The 20938-nt window shown below is 37.5% G+C and overlaps 2 protein-coding genes across 5 annotated transcripts; one reads left to right on the forward strand and one right to left on the reverse strand.

Moving 5' to 3' along the window:
- Positions 1-1988: 1988 nt before the first annotated feature.
- On the forward strand, positions 1989-12126 carry LOC141587068 (beta-amylase 8-like). Of its 4 annotated transcripts, none has more exons than XR_012519692.1 (11): positions 1989-2492; positions 3037-3264; positions 3362-3442; positions 4025-4228; positions 4630-4824; positions 4918-5082; positions 6949-7209; positions 8737-8949; positions 10996-11215; positions 11300-11393; positions 12043-12126. XR_012519692.1 is itself a non-coding variant. In XM_074408489.1 (11 exons), the coding sequence occupies exons 1-11, from the start codon at positions 2085-2087 to the stop codon at positions 11335-11337; spliced, it is 1941 nt and encodes a 646-aa protein (XP_074264590.1). In that variant the 5' UTR covers positions 1989-2084; the 3' UTR covers positions 11338-11729. The 4 variants fall into 4 exon arrangements, 2 of the variants coding, with proteins under 2 accessions (XP_074264590.1, XP_074264589.1); XR_012519693.1 differs by lacking the exon at positions 12043-12126 and adding an exon at positions 11731-11816; XM_074408489.1 differs by lacking the exon at positions 12043-12126 and having other exon boundaries at positions 4630-4669; positions 4742-4824; positions 11300-11729.
- Positions 12127-12666: 540 nt separating this feature from the next.
- Positions 12667-20226, reverse strand: LOC141587069 (alkylated DNA repair protein ALKBH8 homolog). The gene is made up of 7 exons (XM_074408490.1): positions 19845-20226; positions 18885-18986; positions 18672-18758; positions 17077-17199; positions 15440-15727; positions 14767-14832; positions 12667-12777 (listed from the first exon to the last, which is right to left on the reverse strand). The coding sequence occupies exons 1-7, from the start codon at positions 20160-20162 to the stop codon at positions 12721-12723; spliced, it is 1041 nt and encodes a 346-aa protein (XP_074264591.1). The 5' UTR covers positions 20163-20226; the 3' UTR covers positions 12667-12720.
- Between the last annotated feature and the right edge of the window lie 712 nt (positions 20227-20938).

Consider the following 20938-nt stretch of genomic DNA (forward strand, 5'->3'; position numbering starts at 1 on the left):
TATAGATTACCTCTGTAAAATTTCACTGGTTTAAGGTCGCCTGTAAACCACGTTTCAGACTTTTGCTCAAAGTTTAGTTCGTAAAATATTTTTTCCTTTTGATACAGTGGCTAATCTTTTTCTCACAGAAACTTTATAATTTCTAGTTATGTTTAGAATTTTACTTTGCCTTAAAATATTTTCTTAAAGTTGTTTTAAGAACTGAAACTTTTTGGATATCGTTTTCTGTCAGTTTTTAGAAATGGATTTTTAGACTCCTGATACTTTCGTCCTTTGAAATTGGTTTTAAAATGAAGGTTGTAGCTAAAAGTTACAGGAAACCATGAAAATTAGCCTTGTATCATTTCGATTTTTCTATATTTAATTATTAATTTTATAGCACTGCTGTCCAGTTTTAAAATTTTTTTTTAAGAGTTTATCTCATTAAGGCCCAATAATATATATCTTACTAAGTATATTAAATTTTTAGCTTATTCTAAGCTTTAGTACAGTAGTTTCAATTAGTTTTTAACCTTGAAATAATTTTACACTTTGGAAAATAAAGTGTAGTTAAGCTTTCTATTTTGAAGAAATAAAAGTGTAGTTCACTTACGAACTTTTGAAGTAATGTATTTCAAATAAGATACAATCTTTGGGATATTTTTAAGTCTGGAATAATTAAAGTAAGGGCAAAGAATAATGAACTAAGGCATACGGGTTCTTATACAGCTATATGATTGAGTACCCTTGTGGGAGGTACAAATTGTCGTAGAGTCATGTACATGTACTTAGACTGGGACTACGCACTGCGTGGTAAGACGAGTCCTGTTATAGTTTGTTGTCTAGTGTTTGGTGGACTTGGAGTTGGTCACCTTTGCATGACACTGGGTCCCCGAAACTAGTGTAAGATGCTGCGGTGTCAAGGAGTATAGCTAAAGTGAAAATCTAGCCTGAACTAAATTATTTCCATTCTGTTTTTTTGAATATTTTGCTTTTAAGCATGCAGCACGTTGGTTTTAACGTGATTTGGTAATCATATTTTGTTACTTATGTTTTATAACATTTCAGTTTACTTTGATATATTATTTGCATATGTAACATTTATATCATGTGATATGGCTGGGAGAACGTCGAGTTACTCCCCACTGATTGTGGCTGTTATGTTTATAACATGACAGGTGTTAGCTTTGCTGGGGATTTCTATGTGAACTAGCGAGTAGTTTGCAGATCCTACTCTGTTTTTCTGCTTTCTTTTATGGTTTTAGTTTGAACACGTTGAGGAATTTTATTTTCGCCCTTTTTATAAAAGTGGCAATTGTTTAGACTTGACCATTTGTTTTTTTTTATTATTTTATCCTTGAGAATTTTATAGATTCTCAATTCATAACAGTTAGAACTTTTATCTTTGTGTATTTAATCCCATTCGACAGTGTTTCCGCCACTGTTTTGCACTAGATTTTATAGGGGATTACATATTTTTTCTGAGTTTATTAACTCAAATTATTTTATTGTGAGCATATGTGTATTTTTTCTGAATTTATCAAAGTTTATAATTTATATTTTAGTTCTTTTTCTGTCAAAATTCAAATTTAACTAAGTTTATACTCCCTCCCATCCACTCCAAAGGTAACATGGACCCACTTTTTGTTAGAGGAAAAGTGAGTCCATGTTACCTTTGGAGTGGATGAGAGGGAGTATGTATTATTTTTGAGTTTTATGATAATTTTTTGAGCTTAATGTTGTGAATGAACTCAGAAACTTTATAGTAAAACTCATAATTTTTTAAAATAAAACAAAACTTAAAAAATCTATTATAATGCTAGGAAATTATATAGCTGGTGTTAGTATATCAAATGTATTATAATCTATTTACTAATTGTTTAGAGTAAGTCCAACGATAAGCTAGTTACAAGTCTTACAAGTAGCTTGACATTTATACTAGTTGATGTGGGGGTCATTTAAACTACTAACTTGAAATTTATAGTAGCTGATGGAAAAAGTTAAAAGTTGGAAAATTAGGTGAAAAAGTAAGTAAAAAATCAGTTGGGTTCGTAGATAGTTGAGGTGCCATTTTCCGCACACAATAATCCTTGTCCCCTTGAGCAATGAACGACGCCGGCAAGATGACCACCACACCAGTTCCTCCTCCACCACCTGCAACCACCACCTCGAATCACCATCCTCAATTCCCAAACCCAAACCCTAATAATAATAATAATGTCACTCAGCTCGAACCTTCCTTTAAATCCTCCACCAGCCGGCGTCCTCGAGGGTTCGCAGTGACCGCAACGAATGCTGGAGGCGGGCGTAGAGAGAGGGAAAAAGAGAAAGAGCGGACCAAGTTACGAGAACGCCATCGGCGCGCCATTACTAGCCGCATGCTCTCCGGCCTCCGCCAGTACGGCAATTTCCATCTACCATCTCGTGCTGACATGAATGATGTCCTTTCTGCCCTTGCCCGTAATGCCGGTTGGATTGTTGATTCTGATGGTACCACCTACCGCCGCCCCGAGGTCTGCTTCTTTCTAACTATTCTTTTTAAAATATTCCGTCGCAACCTAATTAATACGTACTCGTATTTCCTCCGTCCCGGTCAATTGTTATCCTTTTGTTTTGTCACAAAGACCAAGGAAAGAGAAATGAGCCAATTACTAAATGACAAGTGGAATAAATTGAGTGTTAATGATCAAATTGTTCATCAAGTTCATTCTTAAAATAAAAAGGACAACAACTCACTGAGACACCCCAATATGGAAAAGGACCACAAATGACCGGGACAGAGGGAGTAGATGATTGCTGTTATCAAATGTCTTAACAACATCAACAACATCAGAGCCTTAATCCCGAAATGATTTGGGTCCTTTAGAACCGTCTATGGGCGAACATGGATCATATAATCTCTCAATCAATATTTTAATTTAACAACAGATACAAATGGTAAAGAAGTTAACTAATAATTTGTATTGTGTGCATGCTTCTGTAACAACGCCTTATTTTTGTCTGCTTTATGGAAGTGCATGATATGAGGCGATTAAATTTAACTAATAATTTACACAGGCAGCAGGACTGCCTGTCAGGTCATCCGAAAGTACCCTTTCTGGTAGTTCTTTGAAGAATTGTTCCATGAAGGCGCCATTAGATTGTCAGCCAACACCTCTCAGAATTGATGAAAATTTGTCACCAGCATCCCTATATTCTGTTGTAGTTACTGACATGGAAACAAAGAGCGAAAAATATACAAGTACCAGCAATGTTGATTCCGCTGAATCTTTGGAAGCCCACCAGGTATCGCTCAACCTTGTCAAACTTCTGTATTTTTTCGGCTTCTACTAGGCAAGAGACCCAGCTATGTTGAATCTGACTATGAGTTTTGTGTTTTTAGTTGATTCATGATGTTCAATCCGGCTGGCGTGAAGACAATTTTGCTGGAACTCCATATGTTCCTGTATATGTTAAGCTTGCAGTAAGTGGCCACTTGTTTGTTTTTTCTGTACATTGTGCAGATTATTTGAGTTTTTTTTCACATGTAAAGTCCGTGTGTACTCTCCAATCGAAAACATCGAGAACTAAGCAAACGAAAACAGTATACAATCAAAAGGAGAGAAAAAAAATCAAGCCTTCACAAATAGATTGTCTCCATCAGCTGAGGTCTCAAGATTTGTATTCGTAGGTTGGTGATGATAGCATGACACAGGAAAGTTATTACTGTCACTGAGTTTGGTGACAAGTTTTATTTTGGAGTGGGGCCTTGACATTCATGTGAGTGGTGGCATTAAAAATGAGTACCACTCTGGTCATGGTGGCGATGGAACAAAAGTGATGCTCTTTCTATGCATCGAATTTTCTACTCATCCTCTCCCATGCTTAAAAGAACATCTATAGAACCTGCGCAGTTTCTGATATTTGTGTGTTTCGAGCCTCTAATATATCCGCTTTAAGTGTCGGAGAGTAATTGTACAATTTTCATTCTCAAACTTACATTTCTATTTTCTAAATTCATTTAACTATATCCAATTCCAATAATTTATGGGCTTAATTGTGCTAGAGCGGCATCATAAACAGCTATTGCCAACTAGTTGATCCTGAAGGCATTAGGCAGGAGTTGAAGCATCTCAAGTCATTAAATGTAGATGGTGTTTTCGTTGAGTGCTGGTGGGGAATTGTTGAAGGCTGGAGTCCACAGAAGTACATGTGGTTGGGTTATAGAGACTTGTTCATGATCATCAGAGAAATTCAGCTAAAATTGCAGGTAATTGTAGTTTAATATATAGAGTTGGTCATGATCATTCTTTCTCTTTTGTTTTGCGATCATGGTTCGTTACACCATTTATGTTCTTTTGTTTCTACTGCATTGAAACAAGTGTTTGTGCTTCAATCTATGTTACTTTGACATCTAATTTTGCCTGCGTAGCGCGGGTTCGATACTCCGGCACATCATTTTAGGTCAACACACAAAACCGTCTTGGACATCTGTGCCTGACCCTAATAACCAAGTCAGTGTAACATAAATTGGAGCTCCAAGAGGTTCATGATTGGTCATGCTTTCACTAGTTGGACCCTTTAAATTTGATAGTTCTATATGGCAAGGCTATAGGTCATTTTTCTCTGGAATTGCTCATGACGTGTGCCATACTTTTGAACCTTTTGAAGGTTGCTCTGAATTTTCATGAGTATGGAGGTGGTGATGCTGGTAATGCTTTCATTTCTCTGCCTCACTGGGTCCTGGAGATTGGTAAAGACAATCAAGACATTTTTTTCACAGATCGTGAGGGTCGGAGGAACACGGAATGTTTATCATGGGGAATTGACAAAGAACGGGTGCTGAGAGGGAGAACTGGTATAGAGGTAATCCATATGCACCTTCTGCTTGCTTGCATCAGAAAAAGAGAACAGAAAATATTTGTCCTTAGTAGTTTCGCGTGATGTGACTAAATGTAGGTTTACTTTGACCTCATGAGAAGTTTTTGTTCAGAGTTCGACGATTTGTTTGGTGATGGTCTTATTTCTGCTGTTGAAATTGGTCTTGGAGCTTCCGGAGAGCTAAAATTTCCTTCTTTCCCAGAAAGGTTGGGGTGGAAGTATCCTGGTATCGGTGAGTTTCAGGTATTTTATGGTGTTGACTCTACCTTTTTTCCGCTAAGTATTAGAGGTCAAAGGCGGATTGAGCCAATGCTACAAAAGGGAACGCGACCGAACACGAGTAAGAACCAACAAAACACAAGAAAACAACTCAAGCACAAAAGATCATGAAAGCAATAAATTTTCTAATTCTTTCGCCAAATCAGCAGACTCCCCAAAGATGCGCCAATGATTTTAAATAATTAAACACTTGCAAAAGTTCTCCTCGACTTTTTTAAGGGGGGCGGCTTGGCACAGCAAACATCATTAAGTTCCTGGCTTGGCTAACGTACTTTTATTATTCTACCGGCTTTCACCTTAAAACTGAAACATCAGCAAACTACAAGTCACCAAACACCTATGACAGCTTAAGCAAGTGACTGAAGCACCCAAAACTACTCCAAAAACCAATAACCATTAAGCTTTATTTGCAGATTCCTTCTGGACTCATCTGTGCTCAAAAGTCAAACCCTCCAAAATCTTAATGATTTAGTGTTTATATTTATCTAATCAATGTGTTGGGATTCATACATCCTCTTGAAAACATGTTCATCCGTGGCATTCAAGTGAAGTTTCAAAGCATCCATCACCCACATTCTATTAGGATCAAGAGCTTTACATTCATTATTTTTAAAAGTTGAGTGACATTTCACACCCCATGGGCATTTGAACTCAAGACAATTGGGATGAAGAGGAAACACAAGCTGTACGTACATCTTGATCTAGAGGACATAGAAGACACCAGTTTAGAGGAAGGTAAGGTTCCCATGGCAACATTCAGAGCTTTCTTCTATTCGTCGAACTGTGAGCAATTGAAACAGAATTCACAACATCTACAAAGGACACCCCCACAAGGTTTGAACCATCTCCCAAACGTGAACCATTCTTATGACCTTGGCTAATAGGTGTAAATTCTCCAACTGATTCAGTTAAACCAGAATCTCTTGATAGCAAGCCAGTTAAAAGAGAAAGTTCAGAATCTTTGGACTACATTGCTATATATCGCCATTTCTAACCAATGCCAGATCTCCTCGACGCAAGATTTGTATGGCTCTTAAGCACCTTATGTACAATATTATATTCATCGGTAGAATTAAGCAAGCAATTTTCAGTTGGAATAGAATCAAACGCAGAATCAGACAAACATATCATCTATAGCCATCCTTTAAAAGCTAAACTCACCTGCACAATTGGAGTCCCTTGACCGGACGAAATTGTATCCTCAAAATCCACGGCAGTTAACAAATCATCAGCTTGGTTTTAAGCATAACCCTGCTAGTCTTGACTGGTGAACTGAACATACTGTTTCATACTATCCTGTTACTGTCCCTGATTCTTGAGTTAATACTATTAGTAACTTTGAACTTCTGGAATCACTCATCAACCTATCCATGTATCGAAAGTTTGTAGACTAACATCACCATAGCGCGGCAGCGCCTTAATGGCTCCTACCATAGTGTACAATGATGTTATTCTACTAGTATAATACTCTTAGAGTCTTAGGAGACGTAACTATTTTTATGACTCTGCAGAGCAAGCCTAACAAGTTTTTGCACAGTTGTCCTAAGAGTATAATACATTAATACTTGTTACTAATAGTATAATACTTGTTAGCGTACATAAAATCTGCTTTCGTGAAGAGACACAAGGAACTATAGGAACGAAGGAAGTAAATAAAAGAGGAAAAGAGAGAACAAAACAGAAAAGCAAAAGATAAAAAGAGAAGGAAAAACAAAGATGGACATTTGGTTAAGAAAACAATCAACAAAGAAAACTCAAGCACAGTTGTCCTAGACCTTGTATTTTCTTTCCTCTTGGATCATACTCCACATGACTCCAGTTTTAATTTAGTGCTATGACAGATACTTGCTACAGAATTTGGGGAAGGCTGCCAAGGCTCATGGGCACTCATTCTGGGCCAAGGGTCCTGACAACGCGGGTCTTTATAATTCAAGCCCTCGTGAAACTGGATTTTTCTGTGAAAAGGGTGATTATGATAGCTACTTTGGCCGGTTTTTCCTGCACTGGTATGCTCAAATGTTGGTAGATCATGCTGATAATATTTTATCACTGGCCACCCTTACATTTGACAAGACACAAATTGTTGTTAAGGTATTAGTTGTTTTTACCTACTTTTCTTTTAAGCTTCTGTGCCAAAAATGAAAATTTGTAAAATCAACATGCTTTATACTTAAAGCTTTTCGGATACTATTATCTTCTGCCTTTTTTTATTAATGAGCAGTTTGTCTTTAAATATAAGTTATGTCAATCTATGTAGGCTCAAATGTTACTGTACCGAGTACTTCCTTGATCCTTACCCTAACAAGTAATTCTGCATTTTTGCTTCTGTCCCTTCTCTTTATCATTGATCTCAAGCGTTTCTCGTACCCCATGTTCTTCCATTGCGGTTACTTTGTTTAATTAATAATGCATTTTATTATTTTAGGCTTAGTAAGATTCTGATACTCACATTGACATGAAAACTGTTGCAATTATTTTCTCAATTAAATTTCTAGGAAGATTTGCTGCATTATCGGGAGAAATGCTAGAATTATGAGTGACTTCGATGTTGATGGGGTTGACAAGCACCTTGTTTTTTTTTTTTTTTTTTTTTTTTTTTTTGTATTGGTTAGGGTGCCTCCTTTGATTTAGCTAGAGGCTATGGTATAATGGTATTGGTTTGGATCTATGTGTCTGAGTCCTGGCGACTGTAAGTTTGTGGTCAGCAGCGTTAGTGATGCTAGGGTAACCCAATTTACTATGTCGACCTTGTAGTTGTTGAAAAGAATCTTTTGGACTTTTTTGCATAAAATATATGTCCAAGGAGTTGAATGTCCTGTTGCATGTATTTGATCGCTTCATAAAGAAATCTCGTAAGAGAAGGAAAGTAAGATAACAAATTCATAGTGTCATTTTTCTTTGAATTTAGGGATTATAATACAACAACAACAACAACATCAGAGCCTTAATCCCGAAATTTAGGGATTATAATGAACTGAAAAAATCAAGTTCTATTTGAAGGAGTCTGAGTGGAAGCCCCCATGAGCTTTCGCAATATTGTTGTTCACTTCCGTAATGAGTACTGTTTCTTCCCACTCCAGCTCCACCAAAGAGTCCTATGTTTCCTCCACGGCGATAAGCGTCTAAAAGATCTACTACTTTAGTCCTGTTTCAAAAGTAGATAATTTTTTATCCAACTCCTTAAAGGCGGGCGCAGATCTATGAATAGGGGATGCTGTAGGAGTCCCTACGTCCGCCTGTGTCGATCTCCTATCTAGTATGCTTTCCAGACATAGACTACATACAGTTAGTACTCTTGGAAATATATAATATAACCGGGTATGCTCCTAGAGTGAGTAATTGAAGTGTAGGTCAGAGAAATGTAGTATTTTCTTTTCGCCTCAGCTAACTTAAAAGCTCTTTCCCACCCCCTCCCCCCCGAACAAGTAACACCTGGCAGGAGGTTAGGTCTGAAATGTCAGGGAAGCTTTGAATAATGCCCCATATTTTCATTCTTTTTGCACTCCACCAGAAATCCTTTTTGTGAACTAAGCCGCTTCAGATACAAATTGACCTATAGTCACCAAAGCATACGTATATCTTGATTCGTCAGTTAACATTTCACTGCTGCTTTTGCAGATACCATCAGTCTATTGGTGGTACAAGACCGCAAGTCATGCAGCAGAGCTTACAGCAGGATATTATAATCCCACAAACAGGGATGGATACTCTCCAGTTCTTGAAATTCTCAAAAAGCATTCTGTGACAACGAAGTTTGTTTGTCCTGCAGCCCCTCTTCATTTTCAGGGAAATGAAGATGCGCTTGCTGATCCTGATGGCTTGAGTTGGCAGGTGATTGTTTTTACATGCTACAGTTTTCCTGTGTTCTGATGGCAGATAAAAAAGATAGTCTGTGTTACTTCGAGTCTTCATTTTCGATGCCACGCCCATGTTGGACCCTTAACTCAGGTATATGGAGTTCAGTACGACCCTTTCCTTTGCGGAGACAGAAAGGGAGCCTTACAAAACAGAAGGAGAGGAAGAAAAAAAGAGTATATGAAGCATTTGGATGATTTTAAGCTTCATTCGTCAAACATTTTTCTGTTTTGTTTTATAGAACTTTAGATATTTCATATTTGTTTTTGTTATAGAAAACTCATAACTCCCTCCTTTTCCTTATCACTTTTTCAAAACTCCCACCTTATTCTGAAAATTTCCTCTAAACCCCCCACCAAAAGGCCATTTTTGCTAAATAAAACTCATATTTTCGTTCATGCTCTTTCCCTTCTACCAAAAATTGTTTTTAGACAAAATTAAAGATATTTCATGAATGATTTTCCCTAATTAATGACACTTATTTTGGTGAAAATAGGTTTTTTTGGTAGGAGTTGTAACTTGTAGGGTAAATTGATAACTTATACCTAGTATAAGTCAATTTTTCAAATCTTATACCTAAGATAACTTTATTTTAAAACTTATCCTTGTAATCCTATTTTATATCAAACTTGATACCAATTTTCAAAAACACATATATTGACGATTTTGCCCTTATAATTAAACATACCCACACTTATCCAATTTTCCCCATTAAAACCCCATTCCATTATTCACCAGGAATCACGCACCAGCACCAGCACCCCACACCAACGCCACCACTAGTGTTAGCGCCACTGCCCCGCAGGTGTTCTCTCGTCGACAACCCATCCTAACCACAACCCCGACCTTTCGAACACCCATAACCCCAAAACAATAACCCTCCTTCTCTTTACAAACCAATCCATTCACGTCGTCATCATCGCTCTCCATTGCCACTGTCACACCTCCCCAACATTTACACAAACACAAGAAGATCACCTAAAAAATAGGTCATATATAAGCTAAAATTTTCATATTCTTCAATAATTTCATCCAAGTTCTTCTAAATATCCCAAAGATTTGGTTTTTTAATTCACCATTACAATGGAAGTAGCAATTGAAAAACCCAGAAGAAGAAGGCTCAAGAAGAGGCTAAAATGATCTTTGAAAATGAAGGGAAAGTTTTGAAAACCCAAAAAATGAGGAAAATAAGCCACAATCTGTGTTGATTGAAAGAACATTTCTTATAATGATGGTGTTGGTGGGAAACGAGGTGGTTTGTTGTGGTGGCGGTGGTGATGGTGAGGTTTATGTGGTGGATTTGGGATTAATGAGTTAATGGGTGGGAAAAGGCGGATCCCTTAATTTTAATAAGGGTAAAATAGTCAACTTATGTCAAATTTTGAGATTTTGGTATTAAGTTTGGAAGAAATTAAGATTTTAGGTATAAGTTTTGAAAGAAAGTTATCTTAGGTATAAGTTTTAAAAAATTGAATTATACTAGGTATAAGTTATCTAAGTTATCAATTTACCCTAACTTGTAAGAGAAAATGTCTAGAAAAAGTAGGCTGTAGGAGTTTTGAAAAAAAAAAACATAGAAAAAAGTGGGAGTTTTGAAAAAGTGTAGTAGAAAAGGTGGGAATTTTTAATTCTCTTTTTATTAAATGTTTTAATGTGTCACAAGGGCAAGGTTGCACACATCCTGCACACCCCCCCCCCCCCCCCCCCCCCCCTCCTCCCCTACGGACCTGTAGTCAAATTAATTGAGACTGCTCCCTGCAATTTGCGGAAGCAATAATTGAGCGTCTGAGGTAATGTTGTTTTAAAACGTGTCATAGTACCCTTATTCTCAATTTAAGACAAAATCCCTTTATCTTCAAATTTGAATCATGGTGAGTCTCATACCCAAGTAAAATGAGAGGCTGTTTAGTCTAATGCAATCTTTCATTAACATCAGTGTATACATGATCTCAAATTTCTGTAGTTCCACTTGCTGTGATTATATAAGTTCTGTAATCTAATCAAGTTCTGGAATCTAAACAGGTTCTAAATACAGCTTGGGATCATGGTCTAACTGTTGCTGGTCAAAATGCAGAGCCATGTTATGACAGAGGAGAACACATTAAAATAATTGAGACTTCAAAACCAATAAATGATCCTGATCATCATCATTTTGCGTTCTTCGTATATCAGTTACCATCTCCTTTTTCCCAGAGGCCCTACTGTTTCTCAGAGTTAGACTATGTTATTAAAGCATTGCATGGTAAGCGTTCCTGTACATATGAAACGATTTAACTGTGACCTTTATTGAATTTTGTAATCTACATCTCAAGTTTTGTCCTCTCAGGAGAAGTTGGGCATGATCAAGAAAATGCGGAAGTATAGGTTTTCAGCAACTAGTAATTTATGGTCTAATACAAGCCCAAAGAGGAAGATCCCAGGTATGTGTACATGCCAATAGAACTGATCGAAAACAGGGACAAAGCTGGCTAACGGATGACTTGTGGCCTTTCAATCTGAGCTATTGCTTTATTATTAGACAATTAAGCTTTGTCAATGTCCCAACTCATTTTAGGATTATGGCCTTGTTGTACTTAAGCAAACGAGTCATTTGGACATATATTAGCCGGCTCATTTAGTGGCATGATCAGTTTGGGCCAATGGTAATGCGTTGGGTGAAATGGATTAAAGTCCGGTCATTTCGGGCTTGTTTATGCACCTTTTGCTATTTATTAGGTAGAAAAAGTAAGCTAATTTCAATTTGTTCATTTTTGTTAGATTCTGGCAAATTTGTATCAGATCATTTTCAATGATCACTTTGGATCGCGTCAACATAATGCCCAACAAAATACGTGCTGGACCCAGGCTGGGTCAACTTGGGTTTCCTACAAAACTTGACGGTGTTTAATCTTAGTCTAATTCCGGTTTGCGGCTGAGTGATTTTGGACAAACCGCTTTTTTTTTGTTACAAAATTCCCATGTTCCAAGATACATTGGCAATTTAGTATACATAATCCCATGGTATAGCTGTTGAACAAACCAGGAGCTTAAGGTGATCAAAGTCTGACTGACAACTTTGTATACCTGTAGTTGCTATTTTTTTCGGCCTTGAGATGCCATGGTCAGGAGACAGGACTCGTGATTCCGGAGTGATGTACTGCAATTCGGTCAAGTGATGGCAAGATTTATCTGTAGCTTTTAATTGACATTTTCTTCAAGGTTCTTGTAATATTTTGTGATCTTTTCTCAGAATATTCAATAGTTATATCTCAGAAATAATATGAAAATTTCTATGCAACTGTGTAAATTTATACTCCGTATTATTGTTTGAAAATCTTAATCGTCAAATTTCACGTAGACCATTATGTTAAATGAGGGCAATACATATAGGATGAAGGTGCTACCGCACTACTACAATGCATAACAATCTTACATCAGACGTAAAGAGAAAGGATGCTGCGTCGATATTATATCAAATCACTAAAAAAAATGGAACACTCCTATTTGGCATTCTTGCGACGCCAGTCAAAAGAGTTGATGCCGTTTTCAGATTGAAATATATTTCTGAAATTTGGAGTTTTTGCCTGCTTCTACGAACTACATCCACGTCAAAATGGAAATCACACCACAAATAAATTGCACCAAAAATCAGGAATAATGTCACAGTGATCATAGGCACTAATGCTTCATACTTTCATGGTCATCATTTGATGTAGGATCACATTTGCAGGCCAAGGGAATCACTTTGGGATAAAGAAGTGGCTGACCCTACCTTTGAGAATCGCAGTACTTGACATACTCGCAACCGCAAGGTTCTGTTCTAACCTGTAACAAGTCAATACTGTATTTGGTTAGCTACTAAATTAGGCTGTCACAATGTGCAACCAAGTAACAGAATGTTTTGTAACTTGTAACAAGCCAACATTTGGTTCGCTACTAAACAAAATAAGTGTCCAGTTTCAATGAAAACAAGCTCTACTCCATTTTCTCATTCTGAATAATAAAGGAATAAATTAAAATACTCATCAAATAGTCCAATTTTCTTTCTATTATGGTATAGGAGTCATTTGGTGCAATTTTCAGTGCAATTTCAAATATGGGTCTCTCGGAAACACGCTCTGTTGTTAATACAAGTAAGGCTTCGCATGTCCAACCATGTTACCTTGCCATTTGAGGGAGTCAAGAAAAAATCTGACTACAATAAGGAACTGGTGAGCACTCAATTTTGAAAAAACAACAAACACCGGAGTAAGCACTATCCTATACGGAGTAGTGCATTAAGCCAGCTTCTAAACAAGAAACACAATTTTGAATACACGAGTAGTGCTTTACTCGTACATAACCTATTCCTATCCTCATTCATAAGAGACTAGATTAGAGACACTTGGCCGGAAACCTTCATCTACCAAGTTATCCATACAAGAGCCTCATGTCCATCTATAAGATGGTAAACTCATCCTCTGTTGATCCATAGAAATCTCTGTCTGTTGGTCTGTATCACCTTAAGTCCATGTCCACAGTGGAAAATACATATAAAAGTTCGAGGGAAAGCATAAAGAAAAGAACAAAACTGGCCCTTTGCATGATATTAAATCTAAATTTGAGATTGTATCTTGTAATTGATCGTCATGCTGTCACAGCTCAGTTTAATAGCATATCCATGCGGCCAAATCTATAACGATCCGTGCCACGCTTGAATATAAAACATAGCAGACTTATATAGATTCCTAGTAGGAAGTCAATTGACTGCATTAAGAATTGTCGTTCCCAGGCTCTACTCCACAATGACCTGGCAAACACATCAGGTCGTGTCGTGTTCGTGTTCGTGTCAACTTTAAACGGGTTACCACTATCCCAACCCTAACCCGACATAAACGGGTCATTTGTCTGAACCCTAACCCAACCCATTTAATTTTTCTAAAACCCAACCCGAACTGTTTAACCCATTTATCTTTTAGCAGGTCATTTTTAACCTATTTAACCCAATAAAATAATAAAATAAACTAAGTTTTATAGCCCTATTATCTCAAAAATGATGAATGAAAATGCTTATTTTTAAGTTGTTTGGTTGGATTATTGATTCAACTCAAATATATTGTGACACATTTAAATAAATGGGTTATTCGTGTCAAGTTTGTGTCAAAAGAGCTCAACCCTAACCCGACCCATTTAAGTTTCGTGTCGTGTTCGTGTCAACCCAATTACTTAAATGGGTCACAACATCTTAACCCTAACCCGCTAACTTCGTGTCGGGTTCGTGTCGTGTTTTCGGGTCGTGTCAATGATTGTCACCTCTACAGTCCACATAGAGTATGGAATAAATAGTTTGGCTTCTAAGGACTATGTGGCAATAAATGTGATTATGAAGAATTTTACTCTATGAATTCTGATGACTTCCTTCAATAGGAAAATCATCGGAATTCACCAATCCACCACCAAGAAATAGCGGAAATAATACAAAGCATAAAGAAAGAAGTTCCCAACAACTGGAAACAGGAAAGTAAAATACTTTCAATGACGAATTCTTCAGGGCTCATAATCGGTAGATTCCACATGTGATCGAGTTACTATACACCAATTACCCTTTTTAAGGGAATTGGATACTTAATAATTCATTTCATGTAAGGACTCCTTGTACTCTGATATACATGCTGGAATAGTACTATTTATCTATAAAAAGAAAATTACATTCAAGGACGATATACATCGGAACATTTGTTTTTTAAGAAACAAACAACACGAGTCCATAAAAAGTCAACGGAAAGAAAGAAGTCAGGAACCCATAACTTTAAAATCAAAAGGATTCTTAAGTACCTTACGGAGTGTGAAAGATACTCGTCTGGAGGCCCTCCGGATAAGATTGTCTTTCACGTTATCAACCTACGGCATTCATGACGACATAAAAACACATTAGAGATGTTCAAACATCCAAGTCCAACTGTCCTCTAATAAATAGGGTACAGCATCATGTAAGCTTATTCGAGGACTGATACATTCAAGTATGAATAACACTTTATCAGCTTAATATGTTTAACAAAAAAAAAAGTTTTCGGTAGAAGAGTATCCAAATAGTATTGATACCATTATTTTCCATTGCCAAACACATAATATCAACGTCACCGCCACTTAAAACCATGAAGCACACAGAATGGTCGGATTATTTGTTTCTCCTATCATAAGTGCACACCCACATTTGTTTTCTATTTGATAAAGATGACAACTAGAGGTGTATGGGTGAAACTGTGTTCCTAACCGTCCTTAGTGATAAGCTTTTAAAGGTCAAATATTGGGTCATTCTATATTGACATCCAAATTTTACACGATATGATGAAATGGCATACATCCCCTTCTTCCAATGTCATCAACCTCAAGTCAATCATGTTCACTTAGATGGCTTAGTTATTCACAAAGTTTATCATAACAAGATCACAATTAAATTAAAATTCCAACGGTACCATTTGAGGACATCCAATAGGAGGTTGGATACCTTATGGTGTGGAATGTAATGATGCCACGCATAGCGTGCCTCCCCTGATAATAGAAGCATCGACCGCGGGGGAAGATATACTGCCTTCTTTACGAAATTTGCGGAATTTTCTAAACTTTCCCCATGCATAACCTTACTTGCGGAATCAGATTGCCAGCAACCATCTTGATATCTTCTAAATTCCATGATACAAGGTCCTGCTAAAGAAAGGCTAAATATCTTATCTTCAAATGCAGAATGCGTGTCAATATGAGGGGACAAGCCTACCCCTGGTGGATATTCGTTTACCTGGAAAATATTTGTGGCAAGAATTCAAACGACCGTCAATGTCAACATAACGACTACTTATAAAACACTACTAAATCTCAAAAGAAGATGAGATATTACAAGTGTCTAAGAATCGAGTATGGTAAATATTACTCCCTTCATTCTATTTGATTCTATACATTTTCCATTTTCGGTCATTCCACTTGATTATACACATTTCTATTAATGTATCAAATTTGGCTTCACGAAAGACTACAATACTATTTTCTATCATCCAAAACCAATAAATCCTCCATTCCCCACCTAGCACCCAACCATCACCACCACCACTAACCCACCCATACCCCTCCCTCAACCCACCCTTACACCCCAGCCACCACCGGTTATATCCGACCATTAAGCCATTGACACCCCAACCACCGAGCCTGAACGGAGCCGCCACCGCCTTTTACCTTCTAGAGCCACCACCACTTTCTACCCTTCCACTTGATTCTATACCATTTACGTTTCAATCCACCACCTATTCACCAAGCCTCGACAGAACTGTAACCACCCCACGATAACCTCAGCCACCAGAAACAAACCCTACTGCAAAAATGGCGCCACCACCGTAAGTTACCTCCTCCATTTGAACAAGCAACCAAACATGAAAACAGCCATCCACCACTTATCATCCAGATGTGTGGAAGAGAAGGCATATTGCGGAAAAGAGAGGGAGGAACATTAAGTTCGTCGGGTGGCTCAGTGAAGTGCAATGATTTAGGTGCGGTAGTCGGGTGAAGGGTTTAGTTTGAAGAGGCGCCAAGGGGCTGAAGTGAGTAGGCGCAAGGCGTAAGGCGAAGGCGTGTGCCTTTAGACGCGAGGTTCTGTATATTCGGTACAATTGTACAAATTAGTATTTTCCAAATAACATTTTCGGCAACAATACCCTTTTTAGTATTTTTTTTAAGTTAACATGTAGAGTAAAATTAAGGAATAATGGGGAAAAGAAATGGCATAATTAAAGATTAAGAAGAAAAAGATATAAAAAGTGCATACGAATGAACCTCATTAAGTGAGCTTTATCTAAAAGGCACATCGTTTTGGGTAGTGTCTCTTCCAAGGCGCGCCTTTTTAAAGTAAGGTGAAGGGGCAACAGTTAGATGATGTGGTCAACAGTCATGGTGGATGGTGGCTTTTACGTGCAGAAGGTGGTCATTCATTGGAGGTAAGGAGGGCTGGAGAAGTTAGGTTGAGGAGGGCGAGAAACAAGGGGTAGTGATGGAATTTTGCCCTCAAGACCCCCACTTTTTAGCTCTACCTCAAAAACTGTGCAAAAAGCCATATCAATAGAATCATGATTCGTGAGGAATGGAGAGAGTAGCAAATACCGTTAACTGATCCAGGTTTATGGCTGTAGCATCTTCAAGAGAGGATGTCCAAACTCTTTCTAGCACAGGCGAAACAAAAGATGGAAGCACACCCAAGTACCTCTGTGTATCAACATTCCTGGTCTGTTTCCATTAAAAAAAAAATAGTCGTAGCCGTCAACAAGTTTTCTTGATCTCAGCGAACAATCTACAGGGACTAAGCCATTCATACATGAATTGTATGATTTATCAGTGTAATAACTAGTTGACACTAGCTCAAAACTTAAAGGCGACCTAACAAGTCATTACCTACAACATGTCAATATCTCTTTGGCTGAAGCATTTAAAGGTAGATTAAACCATAGAAGCTTACTCGATAAAATCTCTCAGTTAATGTGGGCAGAGACAAGGTGTAAAGCGCACAATAGAAAAACAGAAGGAATAATATGCTCCTTTTCCTTTTATCAAGCATACACAAGTAGTCAGATGAAGACAAGGTAATGATGCATAACACTTTGCAAATGTATGTTTTTTATTATCCAGTGGCAATCTGAAGTTGAAATTAAAGTAGTTCTTGAATTGAATTTTGACACGTCGTTGTCTAGGTGAACTGTTTATTTGAACTACAACGATATAACTCCTTTTCTTGTGAGGTTCACACAAAATCTCTAGTCACTTACTTGACGCCCAGCATGTATTATCGTGAGAAGAGTATGCAAATCCCAATCCAAGTTATGGTTATTTACTCCTTTTTTCAAATGTACTTGCATCTCAGAGCTGTGCATTTTGCATTTGAAACTTCTATTGAAGTCTTCCAATGCACACTTTGCATACATGTTCAATGTATTAGCTAGCTTTTCCAATGCACAATTCATCATCAGAACAAATTTCACATCGATGATTGGCAAAAGAAGCAGAGGGAAAGAACCAAATTCATCATGAATGTCTAAAAAGTGCTCCGTGAAGCTATCCTTAATCATACAAGCGTGTGGAAAGGGAATTTAACCCACAAGCTTGAGCTTGGTAGAGCGGACGCTCTACTACTAGCGCTTTCAACTTTGTCTCCCAATTACTCATCAAAATGCCAGCCTTACAACACAACAACCTTCAGTACAATACTACAATGTTTGTTGTACTTAATGATAGCAATGGATTATGATTACGTTAAATGCATTTCCACAAACCCAGAGGATAATTAGACAGTCATCGTTATGTAAGAGAGACATTCAGATATGGTCATTTAAACATGTTGTAACTTGTAGATCAGTATAAGGTGTGCAGGTAGAGTCTACTAATGACCATAAAAGAAGTCAAAAACTACTACGGAGTACTAAAACATAGGAGTGTAATATTGTAATAGTGATGGCAAGCTGGCCACTGGCAGCACAAGCTCCAGTCCCATACACAGAGCTAAGTGACACATGAACAGTTGTTCTCCCAAAAAATTAACTTCACACTCAGAGTCATTAACACAACATTTTGCACAGTTATCAGTTAAAAAATAAGAAGCATCATATAAGCTAACATACAAAAAAGGCACGAGATACAACAATAATGTTACTCAGCATAAACGATAGAGAGGCAGAAAGTCAATATGATCAAAGGGAAATGATTACTTGATAGCAGAATTCATAGCCGTAATGTTGAACCCTTCTTTTAGCAAGGCTTATCCAAGGCCTAGAATCGACAGCTGCAAGTAGTTCCTAGGAATGAAAAGGATTAGTAAATGCACTGAAGAAATACTGACTGCAGTATGAATTTTGGTATAGTTTGTATCTGCCGGTATTGCCAACTAACTAGATGTCGTTGAAAGTTGAGAAGCTACAAACCTTCTCTTCATTGGGAGTTATGAAGTCGTGAAACAAGTAAAGGCCAGGTATGTTTAGCTCCTCAGCAGTTGAGCATACATCCACAAAATCATGGCTTCGTACCTAAAATAATGTGCATTTCGGCTTTAGATTACAAAAACCATCTGCCTCAAAGTCAAGTATAAGGTCACAGCATCTGCACGTAGGTACTACTCTGTCTCAATCATTTGTTCTCCTTCCTTGACAGAAAAAAAGCGAAGGAAAACAGTTACTCCCTCCGTCGTGGTCATTTGTTTACCTATTCCATTTGGGGTGTCTTAGCCAATTGTTTTACTTTTCTATTTTGGGATTGCTTTTGATGAACAATTTGATAATTCACGCTCAATTTGTCCACTTATCATCAAATAATTGGCGAGGACAGAAGGAGTACTCCGTAAGTGGGTTGGGGAAAATAACGCAAATCCAACTACCATCCTCCAAACCCTTAAAAAAAAGGGGATATTCTCTCGTGTATCCCCGAACTTTTTCATTTTTAGGTGTACCCCTCGTTTTTCATAAAAAAAATTTGACCGACAGTAATTCTCTGTTACGAATTCAGAAAACGGTAATTGTTATTTTTCAAACTAATTATTTCGTAAGGCCTTGAATTTGAAAAATAAATTCACCGCTTTTTGAACATTTAGCCGGTACTTATGGATGGTAAAAGTTTTTTTAACGAATAAACTCTACCATAATTCCTAACTATGAGGTGAATTCTTTTTCGAACTGAACACCTCTTCAAGACGGTCAATTTGAAAAAAAAAAATTATCGTATTCTGAACTTGTAGCCAAGAGTTATTGACGGTAGAGGGTACATCTTACAAAACGAAAACGTTGAGGGTACACTAGAGAATATCCCAAAAAAAAGAAAGCAAAGGTAAGCAATTGAGTGAGACGTAAGATATGTAAGTAGCATGCCCAAACATTAAATTGTTTAGTTACCGGAGAAGGCGGGCGGGGCACGGAGTACCGGATATGCAAGAAACGGCCGGCGAGTTGGGGGCAACGGCGGGCATTGAAGGCATCAAAAGCAGCTTGAGCACAAGTATGTTGGGCAAAAGAGACAATGACGCGTGTTCCAGTGTCGTCGGCGGCACAAACGTGAATGACATGACCAAATTGGGAGAATGCCATTGATATTTGATCGAAGGAGAGACCCACTGCTGGACCGCAATTGGCTACGTATAGGTTTCGACTCACACCAACACCATTGTTGCCAGATTCTTCTACCTTTGGTCGCATAAATTTCTGGGAGCCCATTTTACACCTCTTTTCACTATTGCTTCATCAATCCTGCTTTACCCTAATCCAATTCACTCGTTGACATCGTCCTATCTATATCTACTCCCTCCATACCACACCAATGCTAACATTGAGAATTTTAGATTTATGGTCGTAGGGAATCTTCGATATTATTCTTAATCTATAACACAAAATATAGTCATGTGAGATCTGGTTTGATTCATCGTTATCAATGCTATATAATATCAAATTTTTATAATTTTTAATAATGTGTAGCTAAAGATATTCACGTTGCAAAACGTGTCTCGACAAGTGTGAAAAAGTCAATGTTATAATTGGTGGGGTATGGAGGAAGTATATATCTATATCTATATATAATATAATAATAAAAAAACAAATTAATCATCTATCTTAATGACACATTAAAAGGTCGTTTGGTTCACAAGGGGCTTGCTTGGGATGGGAGTAATCATTAAGGGAGTAATAAGAGCTAAAATAAGAAAAAATGGGGGAGATTTGTGCTTTGTGGTGGTTGTGGATGGTGGAAAGAGGAGGTGAGGGAGGAATTATTACCTCTATATGGAGATAATTATTACTTGGAAGGGGAGGTGGGTAACAATTACTCCCTTAATGAAGGGAATATTACACTATATTTCCTCATTTCTATCCATTTCTATCTCCAACCTCCATCCCTTTCCTCCATTTTTTAGTTCATTTTATCTCTATTACTCCCTTAATTATTACTCTCATCCCAAGCAAGCCCTAGAAATGGAATGGATTAGAATGAGAAACCA

This window comes from Silene latifolia, chromosome 6, assembly GCF_048544455.1.
Source record: "Silene latifolia isolate original U9 population chromosome 6, ASM4854445v1, whole genome shotgun sequence".
NCBI classification, from domain to species: domain Eukaryota; kingdom Viridiplantae; phylum Streptophyta; class Magnoliopsida; order Caryophyllales; family Caryophyllaceae; genus Silene; species Silene latifolia.

Coding starts and splice junctions, on each gene's coding strand:
- LOC141587068 (XM_074408488.1), top strand. CDS start 2,085: ATGAACGACGCCGGCAAGATGACCACCACACCAGTTCCTCCTCCACCA. Junction 4,825..4,917: donor GAGGGAGAACTGGTATAGAG/GTAATCCATATG, acceptor GACTAAATGTAG/GTTTACTTTGACCTCATGAG. Junction 11,216..11,299: donor TGTTATTAAAGCATTGCATG/GTAAGCGTTCCT, acceptor TTGTCCTCTCAG/GAGAAGTTGGGCATGATCAA.
- LOC141587069 (XM_074408490.1), bottom strand. CDS start 20,162: ATGGGCTCCCAGAAATTTATGCGACCAAAGGTAGAAGAATCTGGCAAC. Junction 18,987..19,844: donor TGCCCCGCCCGCCTTCTCCG/GTAACTAAACAA, acceptor ACATTATTTTAG/GTACGAAGCCATGATTTTGT. Junction 14,833..15,439: donor ATTACATTCCACACCATAAG/GTATCCAACCTC, acceptor TGAATGCCGTAG/GTTGATAACGTGAAAGACAA.